Here is a 24,334-nt window from a genome sequence, read left to right as displayed (position 1 = left end):
CAAAAGTGACTACTGTTTTGGTCTCTATCACCATAAATAAGTTTAGCTTATATTTGAACTTGATTGTGGCATATTTGTCCTCCTTTCCAAGGGTAGTGAGAGTTGATGGCTTGAATCTCTGTCTTTTCTGTCCTTGTTTGGCATTATGTGAATTTGGAGGTAATCAGATGATAGATGGTTGGTACCATAGCTCTACTTTTTTTTTTTTCCAGTGTGGTTTATACCAAGATCAGAGAGGTGTTTCTTAGTTTTCATTAATATTGATTCTTCAGAAGGTAGTTTTATGACTAGAAATTTGTTTAGAATGCAGAGATTTGAATTGCTTCTGCAGATAACATAGTTATCTGGCTTGCTTTCATTACAGTATTCTCTAGGCATATAGCCAAGAAGTAGGTAGAGGAGGTCTTGGATTGCCTCCTAATATAGAGGTCTTTTGGAACCTTTTTAATAGTAGCTTCTAGGCATTATGTAAGTTAGCTTTCAGGCATTGCAGGTTACTTAATAAGGTATTTGAGTGTTTCTGATTGTGATTGTAGGGATAAGAGTAAATTGGTGTACTTCTGTTTACAGCTAAGTGTATGCATTCTTAACCTGAAAGATTTTGACATTTATTTATGTGTAAAGAACCTAGAATGTTACCTTAAGGACAGTTACACAAACATTTGAATGGTTAAAATCCATGAGAGACACTTTACAAAATGAAAACTGAAGTGGAATTATTCATCATGATTTTGACTTCTAATGCTTGAATCAATTCTGTTTTTCAAACGGAATTAATGGTTACAACATTGTTTTTTATAAATACTGAGCAGCAGAAGCCTTGTTTACTACTGCAACAATTGGTGCTTTTGGGAGAAATATTTTTATTTCTCAAATATGTATTTTATAAAGTTGAAACAGTACCTAACAATGAAAATATGTATCTTTACATCCTAGTATGCCTAGTTTTGAAGAACAGATACGTTTCGTAAATTTGTACAGAAGTGGACATGAAAATACTTTCTCATTAACATTTGGATTATGAATGCTTTTGAACTTATGGAATGAGAATATATAAAGTTTTGTTTTTTTTAAATATGTAGTAAGTTTGCTTAATATACTGTAGCCCTAAGAATTTTATAGTTGTCTTGAAATAAAACCTTATATATCAACTTCTCTTATGTAGGTTTTGCATTTATGAAGTACAGAAGGCTAAAGCAAATTGGTTAGATTAGACATTGAAAAAGTGTGGTTATTATCTACAAAATATTAAGACTTTATATAATATCTTTTGGGCCAGATTTAGAAAACCACAAACAAAAACAACTAGAATGTTATTAATTAACAACCTTAAGAGCTTTAAGAGCTGACTTCTCCAGATAGAAAAAAATATTTTTAAGGGTATGTTCTATGTTTTTGTGTTGTTTTGATGAAAATGAATGTTATATTTGTATTTAGTTTTGGGAGATTGGATTTTTTTTTTGTATGCAGAAAAACCTTATTTTTGTGGTTGTATGTTCTTCAACCTTTGCTTGTTTTCACTGGGGTAGTTATTATACAGAATTCACTTAGTATCTTACTAGGGTAAGAATGCTAATATATGGAGTAAAGGATATGGTTCCTGTTCTGAAGAACTTATGATTTAAGACACAACTTGAAGAGCACTTAATAATGAAGCATTTGAATTACTGAGTTGACAGAAAATAAAATGAATGGTATCTAGTAAGACTGGACTAATTAATTAAGCTCCTTGGCAAAAATATTTTTCTAATCTAGGTTTTGAAGAAGTGGTATGAAGATTGGTGGAGAGGGAAGGAATATTGGTGGAGAGGTAGGGGAATAGTTATGTTAAAAAAGCACAGAGATGGAAATTGTGGAATGTAAGCGTTTCCCTTACTCAAAATAGAGTCTATTTTAAATGAATGTAATGAAGAATAAATTTGATAAGATGTGGCCCGAGCTGGGGGAATCTAAAGAAGTTTGGATTAGAAATTAGAGATAAGGGATACTCCTTAAGGCCACTGAACAGAAATAAATGAATAAAAATAAAGAAAGATTAGCAGCCAGATAGAACATGATTGGAGAAGAGATTGAAGTCAGGAAGGCCAGTTGGAGGTTATTATCTTGGTGGGTGAGAGGGAAGAGTAAGGATGGGTAGTTTTAAAATCAAGCAAGTGGTGAACTATGTGGCTCCTGTTTGTCATGCAAAGTTAAAATAAGAATGGAACACTTTTATTGTCTCATTGAAAATAAATTTACTTGGACACACAATTTGCAAATAAATTATTAACACTAACTGGGATACATTCACCTTGTTCTATTAAAAAACTGATGAGCTTTTAAGTTTGGTTTGAAAACGAAGTAACACCCAAGGAAGTTATGCTGTAGTGGTATTTTCTGAATTGCTAGTACTTTGAACTAAAAAAAAAATTACTTGAATATTAAGAAGAGCTTGTAATTGTAATGTTGTATTCTGAGTTATAATAGTATATTTTAGACATGGTTTAAGAGACAGTCTGATTGGTATAGGAGTTGGTGGGAAAATAGATAATAAAATTAATAATCTGGAATACCAGTGTTTAAATTTGTTTTAAAATAAATACTTATTTCAAAATTTAGGAATAGTTGAGAAGAACACAGTGTGTTGGTAGGGGAAAAAATAATCCTTATAGTTCCCTCTGAGCAGTAGCATTTTTTGATATTTAAGATGTAAGATGTTTGTCTTTATTGGGGTTTTTAAGGGTGTTTAAATGGAATGGATACTGTGTCTTATAGTAAGATTCTTGTTTTTTTATTTAAAAAGATTTTTTAATGTTTATTTATTTTTGAATGAGAGAGAGACAGAGTGTGAGGTGGGGGTGGGGGGTGCAGAGAGAGAGAGGGAGACACAGACTCTGAAGCAGGCTCCAGGCTCTGAGCTGTCAGCACAGAGCCCGACACAGGGCTATAACCCACAAACCGCGAGATCGTGACCTGAGCCGAAGTCGGACACTCAACCGACTGAGCCACCCAGGTGCCCCAAAATTATTCTTAAAAGAAAAGAATTAGAAAAATATGAAAAAGTTTAGAAGTAAAATAATTAAAATTTTTTATTTCCCTTTTTTAGAGTTATTAAATGGAACAGAATTTGGGAGTTTATAGAGCCTAGGAACTTAAGGTAGTATGTTAGTCTTAGTTTAACAAGTTTACATTTTAACTGTTCTCACAGTTAATAAAGACTTAATTTCAGTAAAGAAGTTAGTGAGATTTCTGGCAACATGATAAAATAGGCAAGTACATTTGACTGTGTCCAGGTTACCTGTTGAGACATCAACTAAAGTAAAAGAGAATAGGCTGTCACCTATTGTCACTGGAAGTAGAGATCCATCCATCATTTCTGAAATTGGTATTTTCGTATAAAGAGTATGGGTGAGATGGGATGACAGTAGAACTATTCACTCTTCTCTGATTATCCTGAACTATTGATATGAGAATAGGAAGCTTGCATGAAAGCCCTCCTCTGAACCTCTTAAATATTTCCCTGTCTCTACCCATTTGTGCCTGGAAACTTCTTAGAAATAGACATATTTCCACCTTTGTGCACTGCTTGGGTCTACGTAAGCTGAGAAGCAATGAAAAATCATCACATGCTTGAGGAGAGGCTGCAGTTTGAAAGGCCAGATTGACTATTCCGTATACATTGAACCTACTGAAAAGCTCATACAGAAAAGAGGTGGAGGAGATAGAGATAATTTGTGGCTATGATGGGATCAAAAATCTTGTGCTATGGCATTGAATGCCTTAATGGTGACTCTGCCATTAATAGTGGTAGAAATGGCATCCTAAGAAGATGTCCTTTAGTGTGATATTGCTTGTCCACCTTCCTCCTGGTTCATCTTATTTTCCAAGACTTACCAACTCCCTGTCAAGTTTGATTAACTGATAGCCTTCCAGCAGCTTTTTCTTAATTTAACAGGAATTGGTCCTCCTCACTCCCTGCCTTTGCAGATTGGATTAAAAATTTTTGGTGTGTAGTTTTATGAGTTGTATCTAAGACATAGTAGGAAATCTAAATCATTAAAAATAAAGGAATGGCAGGGTGCCTGGGTAGCTCAGTCTGTTAAGCGTTCGACTCTGCATTTTGGCTCAAATCATGGTGTCACAGTTCACAAGTTAGAGCCCCATATCAGACTCTGCACTACCAGTGCAGAGCCTGCTTGGAATTCTCTCTCCCTCTCTCATCTGCCCCTCCCCAGCTTGCGTGCTGTAGTGTGCACACGCTCTCTCTCTGAAAACAAATAAATAAAGTTAAAAAAACAACAACAAAGGAATGGCAAAAATACTAAAACAAGTTCATCAGTATCAAGCAAAGGATAAAACCTTTTCTAGAGTAAAATGAGTGAAAAAAGAAATTGTTTAATTAATAAAAAGTTAGAACTAAACTCTATCAGCTTGGAATTGTGTGTGATAAACAGCATTGAAACATGAAGTAATGTTTCTTTAGAGAAATTAGTAACACTAGTCTTTTTAAGAGAGTTTAATTTACCTCTCAGAAATTAATAGATCAAATAAACAAATTAAGGATATGAAGATTTGAATAGCAATAGATTTTATTTAAAAGACGTATGTCAACCTTTGTTCCAAACAGAGAATACGACATTCTTTTCAAATTCCTGTGGATTTTTTAAAAAATTGTGTTTTGAGTTTCAAAGAGAATTTGGGGTTCTAAATAAGAGGAATGGCGTAGGCCAGTATTTTTTTTTTTTTTGATTAAACAATAAAACTAGATATTAAAGCCAAAATGATGTTAACTACTTGCTTGGATGATGAAAACTGTGTCCTGTTGGGATTTAAGCTTCAATTTCGTACTATTTAGAAATGAACAACAATGAGTATATGACATGAAAAAACAGATGAGATTAATATTCATTTAAACATGATGGGTTAAAAAAAACTTTCATTTACTTTGCTATCCCTACTAGAATTGGAATAGTGGTTTTCGTTTGTTTTTTTAAAGGCATAGGGTGTCAGGGACAAAGAAAACTGAAAAGTTGATCACAGAAAACTCTGGAGGCTGAAAAGCAACACGTAGTAACTAATTTTGTAGATCTGAGAAAACTGAATTTTCTGCTTATTTTTGGGAAAGGCCTAGAATTGGTGCCGTAGATCCTGGGGTTCTTCAGAAATTGGTAGCTTCAGGTACTTTTGAAAGAATTGTCCAAAAGTCTATAATAAAAAATAAGCAACACTCATGGTACCAGGAGAGGGTTTCTTACCCTCAAGTTTCTTCTCTGTACTGGAGAACTCTACACACAGCTTGGGTTAAGGGTGTCGTACTAAATAGTATTGACTAGAAATCTACATCCAGGAATCCTCCCCAGCCTCTTTTTCTCTACTGGTCCTGAGAATACTGGGTGTCAGGCTTATAACCCCAGATGTGAGGTTGGAAGATTAATCCTGTTATAGCAAACTAATGATCAGGAAAAAAGGCCAACAGATAATAACAGATGTGGATTCACCCAGAGAAATGGCCCAGACTGGTCCACATCCTACAATGACACCTACCCATTAACGCATTTTATAGACAGCCTTTAAATGTTTCATTTTCAGATATGACATTAAGGATCATTTGAAGATAACCTCAGTATGAAAGAGAAAGAAATAGAAACAGTTCAAGAAGAAAAAAAGTTACTGGAATATGTTTGGAAGTAAGATAAATTCTATCTTTGAAGCAAGAAAGGATGCTTGCTTTAAAAAGAATCGAATATGAAATAATAGAAGGATTGGAAGTACAGGATATGACATTAATAGAAAAGCTAGAAATTTAGAATGTTACATATTTAGTAGAAAGTTGGAAGATAAAGTTGAGGAAATCTTCCAGAAAGCAGGACAAAAAGAGATACAAAGTAGAAGGTAAGAATATGAGAGGATCATACTTGGTGAATTCAACATGTAAAAAATGAGAATTACAGAATGGGGAAAAAAATGTGTGGAGGAAATTAATAAGTGAACAAAAAACTTGGGTTTTCACACTGACAGGGTGCACGGAATGCTCCGCATAGTGACTAGGGGGGAAGAACCCACGTCAAAGTACATCATGGTGAAATTTCAGACATTAGAAATAAAAGGAAGTTCCTAAGAGCTTTCACGTTTGAAGCATATAAAAGGGATTAGGAATCAGTAACAATGGAAAGTAATTGTTAATGGAATAATGCCTTCAAAGCATTTGAAGGAAAGGTATTTCCAAACTAATTCTATACCTTGCCAAGCTGTCAAGTGTGGGAGTAGGCTAAAGTTATGAAACATATGAGGTCGTTGGAATATTTATTTCAATTGCACTGTATCTCAGGAAGTTACTAGAGGACGTGGACTTTATCAAAATGATGAGGTAAATCAAAAAGAGGGATTATCCAGGAAATAGGATCCAGTACAGGAGATAAGTAAAAAGAATGCATACCTAAAATAATGGTGAAGGGAGATCCAAGGAGTGTGGCTGTGCAGCAGGTCTGAGAGTTATTAATTTAGATTGGAACGAGAAGCAAAGAGGATCTAGATGGTATGTCTTTAGAAACGTGTGTGTGCATGCACACAAAATAGAGGGGATTTTTGTGATTTTATTCAAAAGGGACGTTTATATGTAGTTTTCTTTTCCTGTGATGTCTTGGTTTTGGTATGAAGGTAATAATGGCTTCATAAAATAAATTAGGAAATGTTCCTTCCTCTTCTTTTTTGAGGAAGAGTTTGTGGAGGATTGGTGTCAATTCTTTAAACGTTTGGTTTAAAGGTAGATTGTACCAGAGAATCCATCTAATCCTGGTTTACTTTTGGTAAATTTTTTCCTTATTTAATCTCTTTAACTTATAATGCTATTTGGATTTTCTACCCCTTCTTGAATCAGTTTCAGTAGTTTTTCCCCCTAAAAATTTGTCCATTTTATCTAGGTTATTTAATGTGTTGCTATACAGTTGTTCCTAATGTTCCCATATAATCATTTTTATTATAACACCAGTAGTAATGATCCCTTTATCATTCTTGATTATAATAATTTGTCTTTTTTTTTTTTTTTCTTGGCAGCCTAGCTGAAGGCTTGTAAACTTCATTGATGTTTTCAAAGAACCAACTTTTGGTTTCATTGATTGTTCTGTATTATTTTTCTGTTCTCTGTTTCATTTATTTATGCTGTAATCTTTATTTTCTTCGTCTGCCTGTTTTGGGTTTAGTTTGTTCTTTTTCTGTTTTTTTTTAAGGTCAAAGTTTAGGTTTTTGAATTGAGATCTTTTTAAATGTAGGCATATATAGCTATAAATTTCCCTTTAAACACTGCTTTCACTTCATCATTTAAATTTTGGTGTGTTGTGCTTTTGTTTTAATCTTAACGTATTTTATAATTTTCCTGTGTGATTTCTTTGACTTCTTGTTTTTTAGGAGTTTGTTGCTTAATTTCCACATATTAATTTCCCAAATTTCCTTCTGTAACTGCTTTCTACTTTCATTCCCTGGTGTTTGGAGAACATACTTTGTATTATTTTATTCCTTTAAAGTTCTTGAGACTTGTATTATTGCCTTACATATAGCTTATACTGGAGAATGTTCATGTACACTTGAGAAGGAAGTGTTCTGCTGTTTTGAGTGGAGAATCCTGTACCTGTCAAGTCTAGTTAGTTTATAGTGTTAAAGTCTTCTGTTTCCTTGTGTTGTTTTGTTTGCTTTTTTTTTTTTTTTTTTTTTTTGGTCTGCCTCTATCCATTATTGGAAGTGAGTTAAATAAGTCTCCCATCTATTTTTGTTTTTGTCTGTTGTCTATTTTTCCTTTCAGTTTTATGTTTCTGCTTCATATGTTTGAGTCTTTATTCTTAGGAGTATTTGTTTATAGCTGATCTATAATTTTTGATGAATTGATCCTTTTATCATTATAAAATGTCCTTCTTTGTCGTCTCTAGTAACATTTTTTTTAATGTCTATTTTGTGTGATAAGAGTACAGCCATTCCTGGCGTGCCTGGGTAGCTCCATCAGTTGAGTGTCCAACTCTTGATTTTCGCTCAGTCATGATCCCAGTATCATGGGATTGAGCCCTGTCTCAGGTTCTGTGCTGAGTGTGGAGCTTGCTTAAGATTCTACCCCTTCCCCTCTGTCTCTCAAAAAAAAAAAAAAAAAAAAAAAAAAGAGTATAGCCATTCCAGCATTCCAGCTCTTTTTCTTGGTTATAGATTGCTTAGTATATCTTTTTCCATCCTTTTACTTGCAGTTTATTTGAATCAAAAGTGTCTTTGAACCTACGGTGTATCATCTCTTTTAGATAATGTATAATTGGGTTGTCTTTTTTTACACATTCTGTCAGTCACTTCGTTTTGATTGGAACGTCAAGTTTATTTGCATTTAATATAGTTACTGATAAGGGAGGATTTATGTCCACTATTTTGTTACTTGTTTTGTGTTTGTCTTAAGGTTTTTTTTCTGTTGTTCTTTTTTCCTCTACTGTTACCTTCCTTTGTTCTAAATAGATTATTTTGTAGTACCATTTAAATCCCTTATTAGTTTTTTTTCACTATATATTTTTTCATTGTGGTTGTCCTGGGAATTGCAATTAATAACTTTACTTCAATCTAGTTCAGATTAATAGCAACTTAATTTCAATAATATACAAAAATTTTTCTCCTGTATAGCTCCATTTCTTCTCTGTCCTTTGTGCTATTATTCTCGTGCAAATTATGTCTCTATATGTCTCTTAAATCAGAAGAAAAAAGTTACACAATTAAAAGTTATTTAATGTTCTATATTTTATATAATATATTTTATGTATATTTTATATTGTATCTTTAATATTTACTTACCTAGCTACCTTTACTGTGCTCATTATTCTTCAGGTGGATTCAAGTTATGGTCTAGCGTCCTTTCATTTCAGCCTTAAGGACACCTTTCAGTATTTCTTGTATATTAGGTCTCCTGGTAACCAGTTCTGTCAGTTTTTGTTTATCTGTGAATGTCTTAATTTCGCCTTCATTTTTTGAAAAGTAGTTAAAGAATTCTGGGTTGATAGTATTACTTTTTCAGTACTTTGAATATGTCTTCCCTTTGCCTTTCTGGCTTCCATGGTTTCTGATGAGAAATTATTAATTTTATGGAGGATCTCTATACATGACAAGTCACTTATCTCTTGGCTATTTCAGGATTCTTTGGTTTTTTAGTTTATTTATAGTAGTTCATTGAGTTTTTTGGATGTTAGGTTAATATTTAGGGAACTTTCCAGTCATTTATTTAGATATTGGTTGTGTTTTTTTTTTTAATGTTTATTTAGAGAGAGAGAGATAGCAAGTAGGGGAGGAGCAGAGAGAGAGGGAGAGAGAATTCCAAGCAGGCTCCACACTGTCAGTACTGAGCACGACATGGGCTCGAACCCATAAACCATGAGATCATGACCTGAGCCAAAATGAAAAGTCAGACGCTTAACTAACTGAGCCTTTCAGGCACCCCAGATATTTTTTCTGCCCTTTTCACTTCTCTCTCCCCCTCTTTCCCCCTCTCTCTGGGACTCCCATTATGTGTATGTTGACATGCTTAATGGTGTCCCCCAGGTATCTTAGACTCCTCTTTTTTTTTTTTTTTAATCTTTGATTTGTTTTTCTTTCTGTTTTCAGAGAAGTTAATCACAATTGACTTATCTTCAGATTCACTGATTTCTTTTTCTGCCTGTTCAAATCTGGTGAAAATTTCTAGTGAAGTTTTAATTTTACTAAAATTTTTTACGTTTCAACTCCAGAATTTTTTTTATTCTTTATCATGATATATATCTATTTATATTTTCTATTTGTGGGACATCTATCTCATAACTTTCCTTTGGTTTGTTAGACATAGATTTCCTTTAGTTCTTTGAACATGTTTAAAATAAGCGATTTGTGAATGTGGTTGTTAAGTCTAATGTCTGTGTTTCCTTGAACACTTTATATTGACTGTCTTTGTTTTCCCATGTATATGAACGATTCTTTCTTTTACGTCTTTTTTTTTAAGTGTTACTGTTTTTTTGTTGAAAACTAAATTTTTAATAATGTGGAAGCTTTGATAATCAGATATTCTCCCCTCCCCAGTGTTTGTTGTTATTACTGTTTGTTTCTGTTTGTTTATTCTGAACTAATATAATAAACAAAAGTGAATTGAGTAAAATCTGCTTTCTTTAATATGGGTGACCACTGAAGTCTCTACTCAGTGAGCTTAGTGTTCAACTAATAATTCAACAGAGGTGTCCTTAAATACCTGGAATCAGTGAGTCTCCCAGTTTTTGTTTAGAAGGTCTGTGTGTGTTGGGGCCTTCAGCATTCAGAAGAGAATTTTGTAACTTTGCCTTACTCTTAACTTGCTGCTTGTGTAGAGCTTCTCGTTAGCCAGAGGTGAGTGCTTAGGGCCTTCTCAGTTTTTTCCTGAGCGTGTGCACATACGTGTGCTTACATATGACCATCTAGATTCTCAGGAATATTTTGGAACTTTTCGAAGCACCCAGTTTTCTTTTTAAGCTCTTTTGGTTAGCTTATTGTTTGTCTCAAGTGTTATCCACTGCCTTGGTCAGCTGCAATATGAAACAATTGCCTCTGATAGTTTTTGACAAATACCCTTGGGGCAAAGTTTTGTTTTGTTTTGTTTTGTTTTGTTTTGTTTTGTTTTGTTTTGCATGGAGGGAGCTCTGAGGTCAAATTAAGATAGCTTTGGGAGTGGGGTCTTCCAGGAAACCACCAGACTGTCAAATAATGACAGTCCTCTGGGAATGTAGTAGTAGAGGCAGTCCACCTTCTTCTGCCCCCCTGATAGAGCTGCCAGGCTGTTAGTTTTCACCAGGTTTGTGGACTGTTGACTTTCAAAGCTACTATAAAGCTGGAGTGGGAGGCTGGGAATAGGGCAAAATAAAAATGCCACAGTTTGCTGGTCTTACTAAAATATAGCTATCTTTCTTGAATAAATTCTCCCCAGATTGCTGCGAGCCTTTGGTTAATTTCTAGTTTGGAAAATGTTGACACTATTTTTGCCAGTGTTCTTCTTGGTTTAATGGAGATGATGCTTTTCAGATGTCCTTATTTTGATATTTTTGCTTATGTCTTACTGTTGAGTTTTGAGAGTTCTGTATTCTGTTTTAGATGGCAGTCTTTTGTTATTGTAGTTTACAAATACTTTCTCCAACTCTGTCACTTTTTAATCATCTTAACAGGATCTTTCGAAGGGTAAAAGATTTTTGTTTTGATGAAGTCCAGTTTATCAAGTTTTTTCTTTTGTGGATCATGCTTTTGGTGTTATTTCTAAGAACTCTTTTTCTAGGTCTAGATCCTGATGATTTTTCTGTCTTCTACAGGATTAATAGTTTTTCATTTTATGTTTAAATCTATAATCCATTTTGAGTTAATATTGGTATAGAGTGTAAGATTTAAGTTGGTATCCTCTTTTTTCTTCTGTCTGTATATTCAGTTGCTCTAGCACCAACTGTTGAAAAGACATTTTTTTCTCTGTTGAATTGCTTTTACACTTTTGTGAAAAATTCAGCTAGCCATCCTCAATAGGGCTTTGAGGAGGTTTTAGAAAATATAGAAGGAATACAGGGAGTTAATTCATTTTCTCATGTAAGGTTTGGTCAGATCCAAAGTGAAAAATCCACATACAAGTATAACTACATTGTTTAGAAATCAGGGGTAGGGGAGGGATGGTTAGAGAAGGGGTGGTGGGTAGTCTTGATTTTCATAACAAGCTTTAATTGAAATCTTAAAATAATGTATTTGTATAATTTTAATTAAAGTAGAAACAAAATAGTATAATGCCAATGCTTTACTCAGGGGAAAATTCAAAGCCTTAAATGTCTATATTTTTAATATTGTAATGTTTTTAATGTGGAAAAAAATACTCAGAATAACACATGGTAAAAATGTACAACTTTAGAATTCAGAAGTGCATACCTTCTTAACCCCTAGTCAAGAATTTAACACATTGCCACTCCTTCCACTCTGTTCCCTCCCAATCAGCCTCCCCTTTGTCTTTGGGAGGCTACCATCCCACCTTTTATGTAGTCACTTTTTTGTTTTATATTTTTATTACTTAAAAATACATTTTTAAGGTATATATTTTTTCCTATTAATGAAATTTGCATAATTGGATCTTGGCTTTTTTCAGCATTATTTGTGAGTCATTTATATTTTCACATAAAATTGTAGTTCATTCAGTTTCATTGCTCTACAGGCATACCTCATTTTATCACACTTTGTTGAGCCTTGCAAGTGCTTTTTTTTATTTATTTATTTTACAAATTTCAGGTTTGTGGCAACCCTGTATCTGCAAGTCTGTCAGCACCAGTTTTCCAACAGCATTTGCTTTGCGTCATGTTTTTGTGTCACATTTTGGTAATTCTCACAACATTTCACACATTTTATTGCTATATTTCTTACGATGATCTGTGACCAGTTATTGTTGATGTCACTACTATAATTGCTTTGGGGTGCCAGAAACCACCATGGCATGGTAAACTTAATAAATGTTGGTTGTGTTCTGATTGCTCCACTGACTGGCTGCCTGTTCCCGTTTCTCTTCCTTTATTTGAGCCTTCCTATTCCCTGAGACACAATATTGAAAATAGGCCAATTAATAATCCTACAATGGCTTCTAAGTTTTTAAGTGAAAGGAAGAGTTGCACGTCTCTCACTTTAACTCAGAACCTGGAAATGATTAGGCTTAGTAAGGAAGGCATGTCAAAAGCTGAGATAGACTGAAAGCTAGGCCTCTTTGTCAGTTAATGTGTGAATGCACAGGAAAAGTTCTTGAAAGAAATTAAAAGTGCTACATCAGTGAACACATGAATAATGAGAAAATGAAACAGCCTTATTGCTGATATGGTTGAAAGTTTTAGTGGTTTGGATAGAAGATCAAATCAGCCACAACATTCCCTTAAGCCAAAGCCTTATCCAGAGCAAGGCCCTTCAGGGGAGATAGCTCAGGGATAGAGCATTTAATTACAGAGCAAATCCCTCTCTTCAATTCTGGAAAGGCTGAGAGGTGAAAGGCTGCAGAAAAACTGTTTGGAGCTAGCAGATTTTGGTTTGTGAGGTTTAAAGAAAGAAGCCTTCTTTAGAACATAAAAGTGCAAGGTGAAGCAGCAAGCGCCGATATAGAAGCTGCAGCAAGTTATTCAGAAGATATCTAGGTAAGGTAATTAACAAAGGTGGCTACACTAAACGACAGATTGTCATTATTGACAAAGCAGCCTTCTAGTGGAAGAAGATGCCATCTAGGGCTTGCATAGCTAGAGAGGAAAAGCCATTACCTGGCTTCAAAACGTCGAAGAACTGGCTGACTTGTTGGGGGCTAATGCAGCTGGTGAAACCAGTGCTCATTTATTATTCTAAAAATCGTAAGGCCCTTAAGAATTACATACATCTACTCTGCCTGTGCTCTATAAATGCAATAACAAAGCATGGTTGAGAGCACATCTTTTTATAACATGTTTCATTGACTATGTTAAGCCTACTGTTTGACCTACTCCTAGGAAAAAAGATTTCTTTGTAAATATTACTGACAATACACCTGGTCAAGAGCTCTGACAAAGATGTGTAATGAGGTGAATGTTGTTTTCATGTTTGTTAACACAACATCCATTGTGCAGCCCATGGATCAAGGAGTAATTTCAAGTCTTGTTTAAAAAGTTCATTTTGTAAGACTAGATGCCATAGTGATTCCAAAGATAGATCTGAACAAAGTAAATTGAAAACCTAGATTCAGGGGCGCTGGGGTAGCTCAGTCAATTGAGCATACGACTCTTGATTTCAACACAGGTCATGATCCCAGGGTCATGGAATCGGGCCCTGCATTGGGCTCTGCACTGAGCCTGTAGCCTGCTTAAGATTCTGTCTTTCCCTCTGCACCTCTCCCCTGCTTGCGTGCGTACTCTCTCTTATCTGTCTCTAAAATAAAAAAATAAAACCTGGATTCACCATTTTAGATGCCATTAAGAACATTCATAATTCATGAGAAGCGGTCATAATAACAACATGGACAGCAATTTGGAAGAAGCTGAATTCAACCCTCATGGATGACTTGGAGAGAGGTTCATGACTTCAGTGGAGAAAGTAACTTCAGGTGTGGTGGAAATAGCAAGACAACTAGAAGTGGAGCCTGAAGGTGTGACTGAATGGCTGCAATCTCATGATAAAGCTTGAACAGGTGAAGAGTTGCTTCATAGGGATGAGCAAAGAAAGTGCTTTTTAAAGATGCACTCCAGTCCTGGTGAAGATGCTGTGCAGATTGTTGAAATGACAACAAAGGATTTACATATTATATAAACTTGATAAAGCAACAGCGGGGTTTGAGAGGACTGGGTCCAATTTTCAAAGAAATTTTACTGTGGCTAAATTGTTTTCAAACAGCATCACTTGCTACAGAGAAATAGTTCATGAAAGGAAGACTCATTTGATGTGGCAAACTTGTCTTATTTTAAGAAATTGCCGCAGCCACCCAACCTTCAGTAGCCACCACCCTAATCAGTCAGCATCTATCAACTCTGAGGCAAGACCAGCAAAAAGATTATGACTCATTGATAACTCAGAAAATGGTTAGTATTTTTTAGCAATAAAATATTAAAAATATAATAATATAATATAAAATTAAGGTATGTACTTTTTTTAGACATAATGCTATTGCACACTTAATAGACTATAGTATAGTGTATACATAACTTTTATATGTACTGGGAAACCAAAAAATCATTTTACTCACTTTACTATTTTGCTTTATTGTGATGGTCTGGAACTGAACCCATGCTGCTTGTCAGGTATGCCTGTATAGTACAGTACATTATATGAATATCCTACAATTTATCCATTTTGTTATTTGTGGAAACTTGGATTGTTTCTACTTTTTAGGCTTTTTAGGCTTTTATGGATAATGCTGCTATGTATTTACTTGTGCATGTCTCCTCGTGTACTCATGCACACATTTATATTGAGTAAATATCCAGGAGTTTAATAGCTTGGTTTTAGGGTACATTTATGTTTAATGTCAGAAGATACTAACTTTTTTTCCAAAGTGTTTTGTAACAATTTACAATCTCATCAACACTTTTGCATTTCAATTTTACCAACACTTTATATTGTTAATCTTTAATTTTAGTCATTTTAGAGAGTGTGTAGTGGTTTTAGTTCCCATTTGCCAGTTTCCAAATGTATCAATTGACTCCCCTTATTTTCCTGAGTATGGATCACAATCTCCTCTTTCTTTGTGTAGGATATAATTTTGCTTGAAAACTGGACATTATATTAACATGTTTTAGTGACTCCAGTTTCTGTTGGTGTTTTTCTGAGATTTGTTGGGTGAGGTTTATAGTCTGGTTTTGATGCTTGCCCTGTGGTTTTCTTCTAGGGATTCCACTAGTTTTCATCTGTTCTCCTGGGCTATGGTTCTGTCCTCTGGCACTTCAGCCTTGTAAGGCTTCACCTTCTTGTTGCCCAAATGGTGCACACTTGAGAAATGCGCTCTGTTGAAAAAGCATTAGTAGTACAGCTCTGTTTTTCAAGTGTAAAAATACTGGCCTCTGCCAGATTTTTTTCCCTTGACCCCTGCAGTTCTCTTTACATACTTCGTTCATCAGTCATCTGGTGATTTAGCAAAGTTTATGCTGATAATTTTTTCACTACTTCTCTGGTTCTCTCACTGCTAGTTCTCTCACTTAAATTTCTATTTCTATTTTCAGCTGCTTCTCCAGGCCTAAAATCTGATAATAATTCTGTATTATCTTTTTCCAGAGATAATTTTTGTTTGCTTGTGCCTCACCTGGGGTGACCAGCAATCTGGGATTACTTTATTTAAATTTTAGGGATTGAGTTTGTTTTGTTTGTTTGTTTTTGTTTTAATTTGCTCAACTAAAGTCTTTAGGTAGGGCTGCAGTACATGCAAGGACTTGTTTACTTCTGGCTCACTAGAGTTTAGTCCTTTGGAGTCTCAGTTTAATAGCAGGCAGTATTCAGTATGGCTCCCACCATTTCTGAACCTTGCATTCCTGTTTTGGTCCCCTTAGCTCTAAAACAACGTCAGAAATTATGATCAGTTTCTCAGCTGCCTCATCTGTATTGGTAAAAACCCCCAAGGCAAAGAAACATCCTTGGATGCTGGGTTTGTATCAGTAGGTTTCCATCCCATCTTGGATCTTGGCCAGGTCATTCTTTACTGTTGTGTTAACTTTTTGGTGCCTTCAGATTGATAGTTTTTTAAATATTTTGTTCAGTTTCTCTAGTAGGTACTTCAGTAGGAGGATTGATAAGTTATTTACTATTCTGCTATTACTACAGTTATTTCGAGAATGTTTGGATTGATGGGTGCATATAGTGTCATTGTGGTAATGATTAAAGCTTTTGGCTTGGGTTTTTTCTATGGTGGCTTCATTACTAAGTATGTTGTGATGTGGCAGAGATGCTGCTGGCTGCTCTGACATACATAATTCTCATGGCTGTTATTTCCACTGAAGAGTGTATCTTTCCTAGTACTTGGAAACATCCTGGGAAGGATTCCCAATTTCCCACACTGGCCTGCCTCCTCATCTATGAACAAATTGCTGTGGCTGCCTGAGGAATTCTCATCAGCCTGGATGCCACTTGTTCATCCCTCAGTCCGGAGGCCTATGGTGCCACTTTAACAGTTGAGTGAAGAGTGTTTTATTAATGGGCAGTCAGGGTGCCATTAACATAAATCGGAAAAAGGATGTTAGGTAAGATAGCAGATTGCTCGTTAATAGTTTTCATAGATCATTTTGGAGGACCCTGAAAATTTTCATTATATGGTTATATCTAGTAAAGCTGTCTAGCAACAGAATTTCACAAAAAATAATAGTTGACTGGTAACATTACTTGTAAAAAGGATTTTGCTCAGTTTATATGTCTCTTGAAATTGACAAACTCACAAGATGTTTTGTAGAGTCACTGCTAATAAAAGAGTAAAAGAGACTTTTATGTCTCTTTTTTCCTTGCCTTCAAAAATTGAGGTCAATTGTTAATCTAAAATAACTCTTCTAGCGACTCCTGGGTGGCTCAGTTGGTTGAGTGTTCAACTTCGGTTCAAGTCATGATCTCACAGTTCGTGAGTTTAAGCCCCTGTTCAGATTCTGTGTCTTCCTCTCTCTCGGCCCCTCACCCACTCATGCTCTGTCTCTCTCAAAAATAAACATTAAAATTTTTTTTAAATGCTTAAGAAAAATAAAAACCCTATTCTTATCCCTATTCTTAGGGATAAGAATAATTTAATTTGGTTTCTTTAGGATTGAGTTGTATCAGTGTGCTGTTACTGTGTAATAGACTACAGTAAAACCTTGGTTTGTGAGCATAATTTGTTCTGGAAATGCTTATATTCCAAAGCACTTGTATAGCAAAGCAAATTCAAGAACCATTGGCTCAGTTGTGATCATGTGATATTCGGTGTCACCTACTACTCAAATTGCAAGACATCACTTGTTTTAAAATTTATTAGAAATGTTTGCTGGTCTTGCAGAACACTCACAGACCAAGTTACTTGCAATTCAGGGTTTTACTTGTACTCTAAAACTTGGTGGTTTAAGACAAACCTTTATTGTTAAAACAAGTCTGTAAGTCAGCTGGGCAGTATTTCTGGTCTTGCCTGGACTCATTTATGAGTCTGCATTCAGCAGCAGGTCAGGAAGGTGGCGTTGGTGCTCTTGACTGAGTTCCCTAGGGTGGCCTGTGGTGGGACATTTGGTCTGTCCTGTTATCCTCCAGCAGATTAGAGTAGGCTTGTTCTCATGATGGTAGCAGGATTCTAAGAAGAACCATGCAAGGTCTCCTGAGGTCTAGCTCAGAATTTGTGAACTGACGTCTGTTACATTCTATTGATCTTCCTCATAAGGAAGCCTAGATTTAAGGGTAGGGGAAAACACTCTACCTCTTGATGGGAGAAACTGCAAAGCCTCATTGTCAAATGCATGAATAATGGGGAAGTGTAGAATTGGAGCTGTTTTTGCAGACAGATTTTTGATTCATGATGTAAAATTAATATTCTATATTTGTTTAGTTCCAGGTTGACCTTTATTATATTTCAGGAGGAATTGTGTTTGGGTATAGAAGTTTAGGCAAGTATAAATTACATATGTCAATCTGTTCAGAGGTCCAGATGATTCTAGTTACGTATGTTTCATTGAATATATCTAATGACATTCTGGAAGCATCGTTCATGCATTGAATTACCAAAATTGTAGTACCAGTTGTAGATGTTGAAAGAGGATTTATTTTCACCTCTACTCTTTTTTGGTTATAAATGACAATATTCTTTTTGTATTCATTATTATTACTCTAACTTCTTTAATTAGAGATTTCATTGTTTTCCCAAGTTTATTAATATTTGTATATTGTGATCTTATAATCCGTTTTATTGAAGTGTAATTGGTATGTAATAAATCATGTTTTATGTGTACAATTTGAATACATTTCGTATCTGTGTGTACCCATGAAATCATCACCACAATGAAGATTATAAACTTATCCTTTACCCTCAAACTTTACTTGTGCCCCTTTTAATCCTTTCATATTTATTGCTCCTCCCTTATGCAGTATATAATCTTTTTGTCTATATTTTTTTCAGTCAGCATAATTTTCAAATTCATATACATTGCATGTGTCATTAATTCACTCCTACTTATTCCATTGTAAAACTGTAAGGGTTCACATGTTGGTGGACAATTTTTCCTTCAATTTTTGGCTATTACAAATAAAGGTGAACGTTTGTAAGTTTTTATATGAGCATATGCTTTCATTTCTTTGGGTAGATACCTAGAAGTGGAATGACTGGATTATACGTGTAGTAGTTGTATATTTGACACTTTAAGAAATGGTGAAACTTTCTACAAAGTTCTCTTTCAATTCTGGTGGCTACTGATATTCCTGACTGTGGCTGCAATCTTCAAAGCCAGTGTTTCAAATCTCTACTCTGTCTTCACCTTCTCTTTGTATAGTCACATTTCCCTGTCTCCTCTCTTTCAGGAATATATGTGACTGTACTTAGGGCCCACCCAGATAATCCAGGGTATTCTCTCCATCTCAAATTTTTAACTAATTACATCTGTAAAGACTTTTCTTTTGGGAGGAGCGGTCATACAAGATAATATTCACAGGTATTAGGATGTGCATTCTCTTTTGCAGGGCCATTGTTTTTCATCCTTTCACACTCAGCAACTCCTAGTGGACTTTTAGTCCTCTCACTTTGATTTATAGTTTAGTTTGCAATAGGTCACAGTATCCAGTTCTGTGTAGGTAAAGATTGGTGGTAGTGGATGGCAGAGAGAATATTCTTGTCTCTTCTAGACATTATGTAGAAAACTCCAGGCCTGTGATTCTCAGTTGTGGCCCTGGAAATAGCAGCATGATCTTAGGAACTTACTAGAAATGCAAATTATCAGGCTCCAACTTAGAACTACTGAATCAGGAGCTCTGAGGGTGGGGGCTGGCAGTCTGTATAACATGCTCTCTAGGTGATTCTGATGTATGCTGAAGTTTATGAACCACCTTTCTAGTTTATTGACATTATTAGTATTAAAACCATATTCACCTTCTTCTCCAACTCTTTTTTGCTTAAGTCCAATACTTTAATTAGTCCGGGAATTATAGTCCACAAACTTTGTTTTCAGTAGGGATGCAAACATTTAGAACCAAAATCTTGGTACTGATGATCAGTGAAATTAATTAATTTACTCTATAGAAGTTTGCATTGGTCTGATTTTTGTCAGTTGTATCTTACTTAGATGTAGTTATTTCATAAAGTAATATTACTGTATTCAGAAGTGATATGAACTTTTTTTCTCTTGTCCTGGAAATGTGAATTAAACTCATTAGCCTGAATTTTACTTATTTCCCTATGTACATTTTGGGATACAACACAAAATTTCTTATCTTTCATTCAGCCTACATTGTTGTACTTTTACCACGTACCATCCAGTGACAATGCTGAAATAAGCTGAATGACTTCTTGGCCTCAGTGTGTCCACACTGTAGTTCAGAAAAACACACAAGTAAACAATTGATACAGAGCTATCACCAGTTGTTAATAGCAATTGAGAAACACAACATCGCTGAAGAAATTAGAGAAGGATCTTTCGGGATAACTAATATTCAAACTAATATTTGAATATTGCAAAACTAGTAAAAAATATGTTAGCAAAGTTAGAGACAGTAAGTGTAGTTTGCCATGTTAAAAAGCATGAAAGTTGAGTGTGCATGGGAGCTGTTCTGGGAGTTGAAGGGGTTTAGTATTAGAAACCTGGAGTGAATGGGAGAGTAAAGATTGGGGATAAATCGATAAGGATGAGATCATTGATGAGTAGTGTTGAAGGACTTGAAGCATAGATGTGACATCTTCAGGATAGCTGTTTGAAAATGAGGACTTACATGATTCTGAGAAGGATGAATTTGAGATGATAGTCTGGAAACAGAGTAGTTACAGTAATCTAGGTGGGAATGGCAGTAGGTATGGTGGTGCCATTTTTGGGGAATAAGAATTTAAAAGAGTAACAAGCTTGTTTCAGATAAGGAGAGGAGATGTGTAGAGTACAGAATAAGACATACTGAGTTTTCAGAATTTGTGAAATGTGAAAAATTAGAGGTAGGTAATTTTTCAAGTATAAGGGAATGTTGGGGTGGCGGTCACATTATGCTAGATTGTAGGTTAAATTGAGGAAGTAGGAGAGTATCAGTATATACTGCCTTCTAGAATAATGGCCCATGGCATTTAGCAAATAATCGTTGTTAGTCATTATTACAGTTATTATTAGTGTATACTTTTATGCCATCTCATACTGTATTTTTATCTTCAGCTTTTTGGTGTACTTTTTGGCATGTATGTAATAGTATTAGACAAACATCTAGATAGAAGTGTGTGTTTTAACAAATACTGATTTTAATTATTGCTATACTATTAAAATTAATCAAAATAAGTTATTGTAAATCTTTAAAACATTTTATTTATGGTTTATTTATTTTTGAGAGAGAGAGAGAGACAGACAGACAGAGTGTGAGCAGGGGAGGGGCAGAGAGAGAGAGAGGGTGACACAGAATCCAAAGCAGGCTCCAGGCTCTGAGCTGTCAGCCCAGAGCCCCATGCAGGGCTCGAACTCACGGATTGCAAGATCATCACATGAGTTGAAGTCGGATGCTTAACCAACTGAGCCACCCAGGTGCCCCATATTGTAAATCTTTTTTAAAGATAACTAGAAAGATTAAGTTTCTCATTTGAATATATCTCAGTTCATCAAAAAGGTAGTATTTAGCAAGTTTCCTAAAAGTTTAAAATGATCGTGTTTTAGTTGAATGACTTTTTCAGATAGATGTTATATAAAGAAAATAATTAGATTTGCAGTTTTTAATTTAAAACAATAAGTGTGTCATAGAAATGTACTTATTTCTATCTGAAGCAGAAAACTAAATGATGGTCTTTGCATGTATTTTTTCAGGTTTGAGTTAATTTCGAATGAGATTGTTTTTGCAACGAGATGTTAATAAGACAAAATCTAGGTAAGTAGAAGACTTTGTTAAGTGTTACGTATCAAAGTAGGAATAATACAAAAAAACTTATGTTTTAAAAATGTGTCTTTAAGTTCAGAATTAATGAGTTTTTCAATAAAATTTTGAAATATGAAGAACTGACTTTTTGATGTACTTGCTCCAGTTAATTTGGTGGAAGTAACAGTAGAGCTATGAAATTGTGGAACTAAATTCTTCATTTTCCTTCTTTTATGTTGAGTTTAATGCAGTTTCCAGTGACTATTAAACATAGAAAATTGAGTTGGCATTTGGTTTAGCTATTCAGAAACCAGTTCAGTAAGAGATTTGCTAGATTGCTTCAATGTTTTCTTAGTGGATGATAGTACTTGAGTAGTTTTTGCCTTTGTGAATTTTACTTTTTTGTTTCTATTAATGAAGCCCTTCTACAAATTGATTAAATTTGCCAAATTGTGTTTTTTTTATGTTAGTATAATGTTCAGAACTGTAAATGATAATATTTTTCTTATGAATATTTGTACTAAATGACTTTATAATTTAGCATTGTGCTTTGCTTTAATTTTTTAAGACTGTTGATTTTCAGGAAATTGAATTGTGATCATGTACTTGTTTGGTTTAGTATATGGGTTTTCAATAATATAAGCTGTTGAGATGTTAAAAGGATACATTTGCTGTCTTTTGGTAAATGAACATGGTTTCAGGATATAAGCAGATTAAAAAGAATACTTTGATAAATTGTAGTTAATTTGGTCTTTCTCCAATCTAACCAGATGTTTCAGCTGTCAGAAACTTGCTGATTTCAAAGTTAAAAAAAGAAAAAAAAAGCCCAGAGTGAGAAGTGCTGTAGCTGAGTAATATGCAGTTAAACAGTGTATTCTCAGTAAGTGGTTTAGGCATAATTGGAAGGAGAGTTTCACTTTTATTGCTGTTACATAATAATTGTAATGACAGTGTGAAGAGTTCTTACTGTGCTCTATATTGTGTTAACTGCTTCTCATGCCTTATTAATCTTTATAGTACTTCTTGTAAGGTAGGTATTGCTGTATAGAAAATTTTTATTTTTTTTTGTTTATAGTGAGCTATTTCTTTTCTTTGGGAAAAGTACACTGTTTTCACAGCATTTATTATAAAGAATACTTGCCTGTATATCTTCTTGTAGGGGAAAAGAAGCTAGACTTTTTTACATAACGTCTTATAGGGATTTTGTTTACTAATTGAATATACAGTGTCTGTTAGAACCTTTATTCTGATTTCTTAAAAGTCAGATATTGCTTAAGGGATGACACTGGTTTAATTTATTCTGGCCTTATTCTACCACAATTATGTATGCATTTTTTCTTTTTTTAGTAAAATATGTACATTTTTACATAGATTAAGTTGTAATTTATATGTGGTAAAATTTAAAGTATAGAGCTAAATGGGGTTTTTACATATATGTGCACACATGTGACTACCATAGAGGTCAAGATACAGAACATTTTCATTGCCCAGAAAATTCCTCATACTCTTGCCTTTCCAATCCAATGCCTTTCCCCCTGAGGTAAGCATCTTTCTGAATTTTATCAGCATAGCTTAATTTTGCTTGTTCTTGAATTTTATGTATATAGAATTCTGTAACATTATACTCTTTTGTATGGCTTTTTCCAATCAACATAGTATTTTTGAGTTTTCTCCATGTGGTTGTATCGGAAGTTCATTACTTTTTATTGCTGAGTAATATTCCATGCTACATATTTTTTTCTCTATAATTTTTTTTATTCTCCAAGTCTCTGACCTCACTTGCCAGCATTCTACATTGCTTTTTTCCCTCTAGTTGTCCCCTTCATTGTTCCCCTGTCACCTGCGCAAGAAAATGTAGGCTCTGTAATATGGCATACAATGGTCTCACTGCAGCTATTCCAGAATGCTAGAATTATCTGAGTAAAATAAGTATGATGTTTCATATATTTAGTTTTAGTCCTGATTAAATGTTGTCACTCTTCCCCAGCCCCTTGTCTCCCCAGCTGCCATTGTCCTTCCTCCTCGTTGTCAGGTTATCTCCTGAAATAGTCCATCTGAAGCATTATCTTGTCCTTTGAGCCAGACCTAACACTTCCGCAGTAGTATGTTTTCTTTACTGGACTTTGGTGAGCTCTTTGAAGGGAGACACCACCAGTGTCTTACTTATCTTAGTAGCACAGTGCCAGAGTACTGTGTGTACTTAATGAATGTTTGTAAAACATAGAACACTGAATAGAGTTCTGTCTCGGACAAGTAGGGATTGAGAATACTGGCTGGAATGGGGTGAGGACATTGGCACTTCGATTGCTATTGCGCTGTATGAAGGAGCCAATGAGGCAATACAGAAGCAGCATTATAGACATTTTGGAAGGAGAAATAAAACCTCCCTCGAGTCTTCTTTCAGTCCAGTTGAAAAAAATGGCTTGTAATGTTCTTAGTTGAGACCTTAAGGAAAACCGTGTTGGTTTTGATTATTCTTTTCAAATGAAGGTATTAATCCATGTTATGGCAATTGGAGTGTTTAGTACTAATGGTATTCTTTTTGTGAGTTTGTACTACTTATTTCTTTAAAGATTTTTAAAGATGTATTGGACTAATACAAGCAGAAGATTAGGAAGACTGGTCACATCTAATAAAGAAAACTTTTTCTCATTTTCCTGAGGGTAAAAAAAAATATTGGAGTAGAGAAGGAAATTGAATCATAGTCTGGAACTATGATAACATTTTTGATTTCTGTAGCTTAGGAAGCTTGCTGTTTGAAAAATATTTTTAAAAATTTTGTTTTACCTTTCTAGGTCTATAATATATATAAATAATACACTTTATTAAGAAATGAAGCTTTTAGAATATTTTAAAGCATTTTATACTA

General features: G+C 34.6%; 1 protein-coding gene across 24 annotated transcripts in view; it reads left to right on the top strand.

Annotated features, from left to right (window-relative positions):
• Positions 1-24,334, top strand: part of ZNF644 (zinc finger protein 644) — a 127,888-nt gene that overhangs the window by 8,683 nt on the left and 94,871 nt on the right. For 10 of the 24 annotated variants that reach the window (XR_006206331.1, XR_006206330.1, XR_006206327.1 and 7 more), the window contains 2 exons: positions 13,920-14,528; positions 21,417-21,477. Coding sequence is in view for 19 of the 24 variants with exons in the window: in XM_042952756.1 (XP_042808690.1) it covers positions 21,434-21,477 (44 nt within the window). In the remaining 5 variants the exon portion in view is untranslated. Of the gene's footprint in view, positions 1-2,974; positions 2,993-12,240; positions 12,328-13,919; positions 14,529-16,436; positions 16,607-21,416; positions 21,478-24,334 lie in introns of those variants that run through there. The other 14 variants (XM_042952752.1, XM_042952751.1, XM_042952750.1 and 11 more) reach the window with 8 other exon arrangements.

The sequence above is a fragment of the Panthera leo genome, chromosome C1, assembly GCF_018350215.1.
Source record: "Panthera leo isolate Ple1 chromosome C1, P.leo_Ple1_pat1.1, whole genome shotgun sequence".
Classification (NCBI taxonomy): domain Eukaryota; kingdom Metazoa; phylum Chordata; class Mammalia; order Carnivora; family Felidae; genus Panthera; species Panthera leo.
The sequence above is the reverse complement of the archived record's forward strand: the minus strand, read 5'-3'. Positions and strand labels throughout refer to the sequence as shown.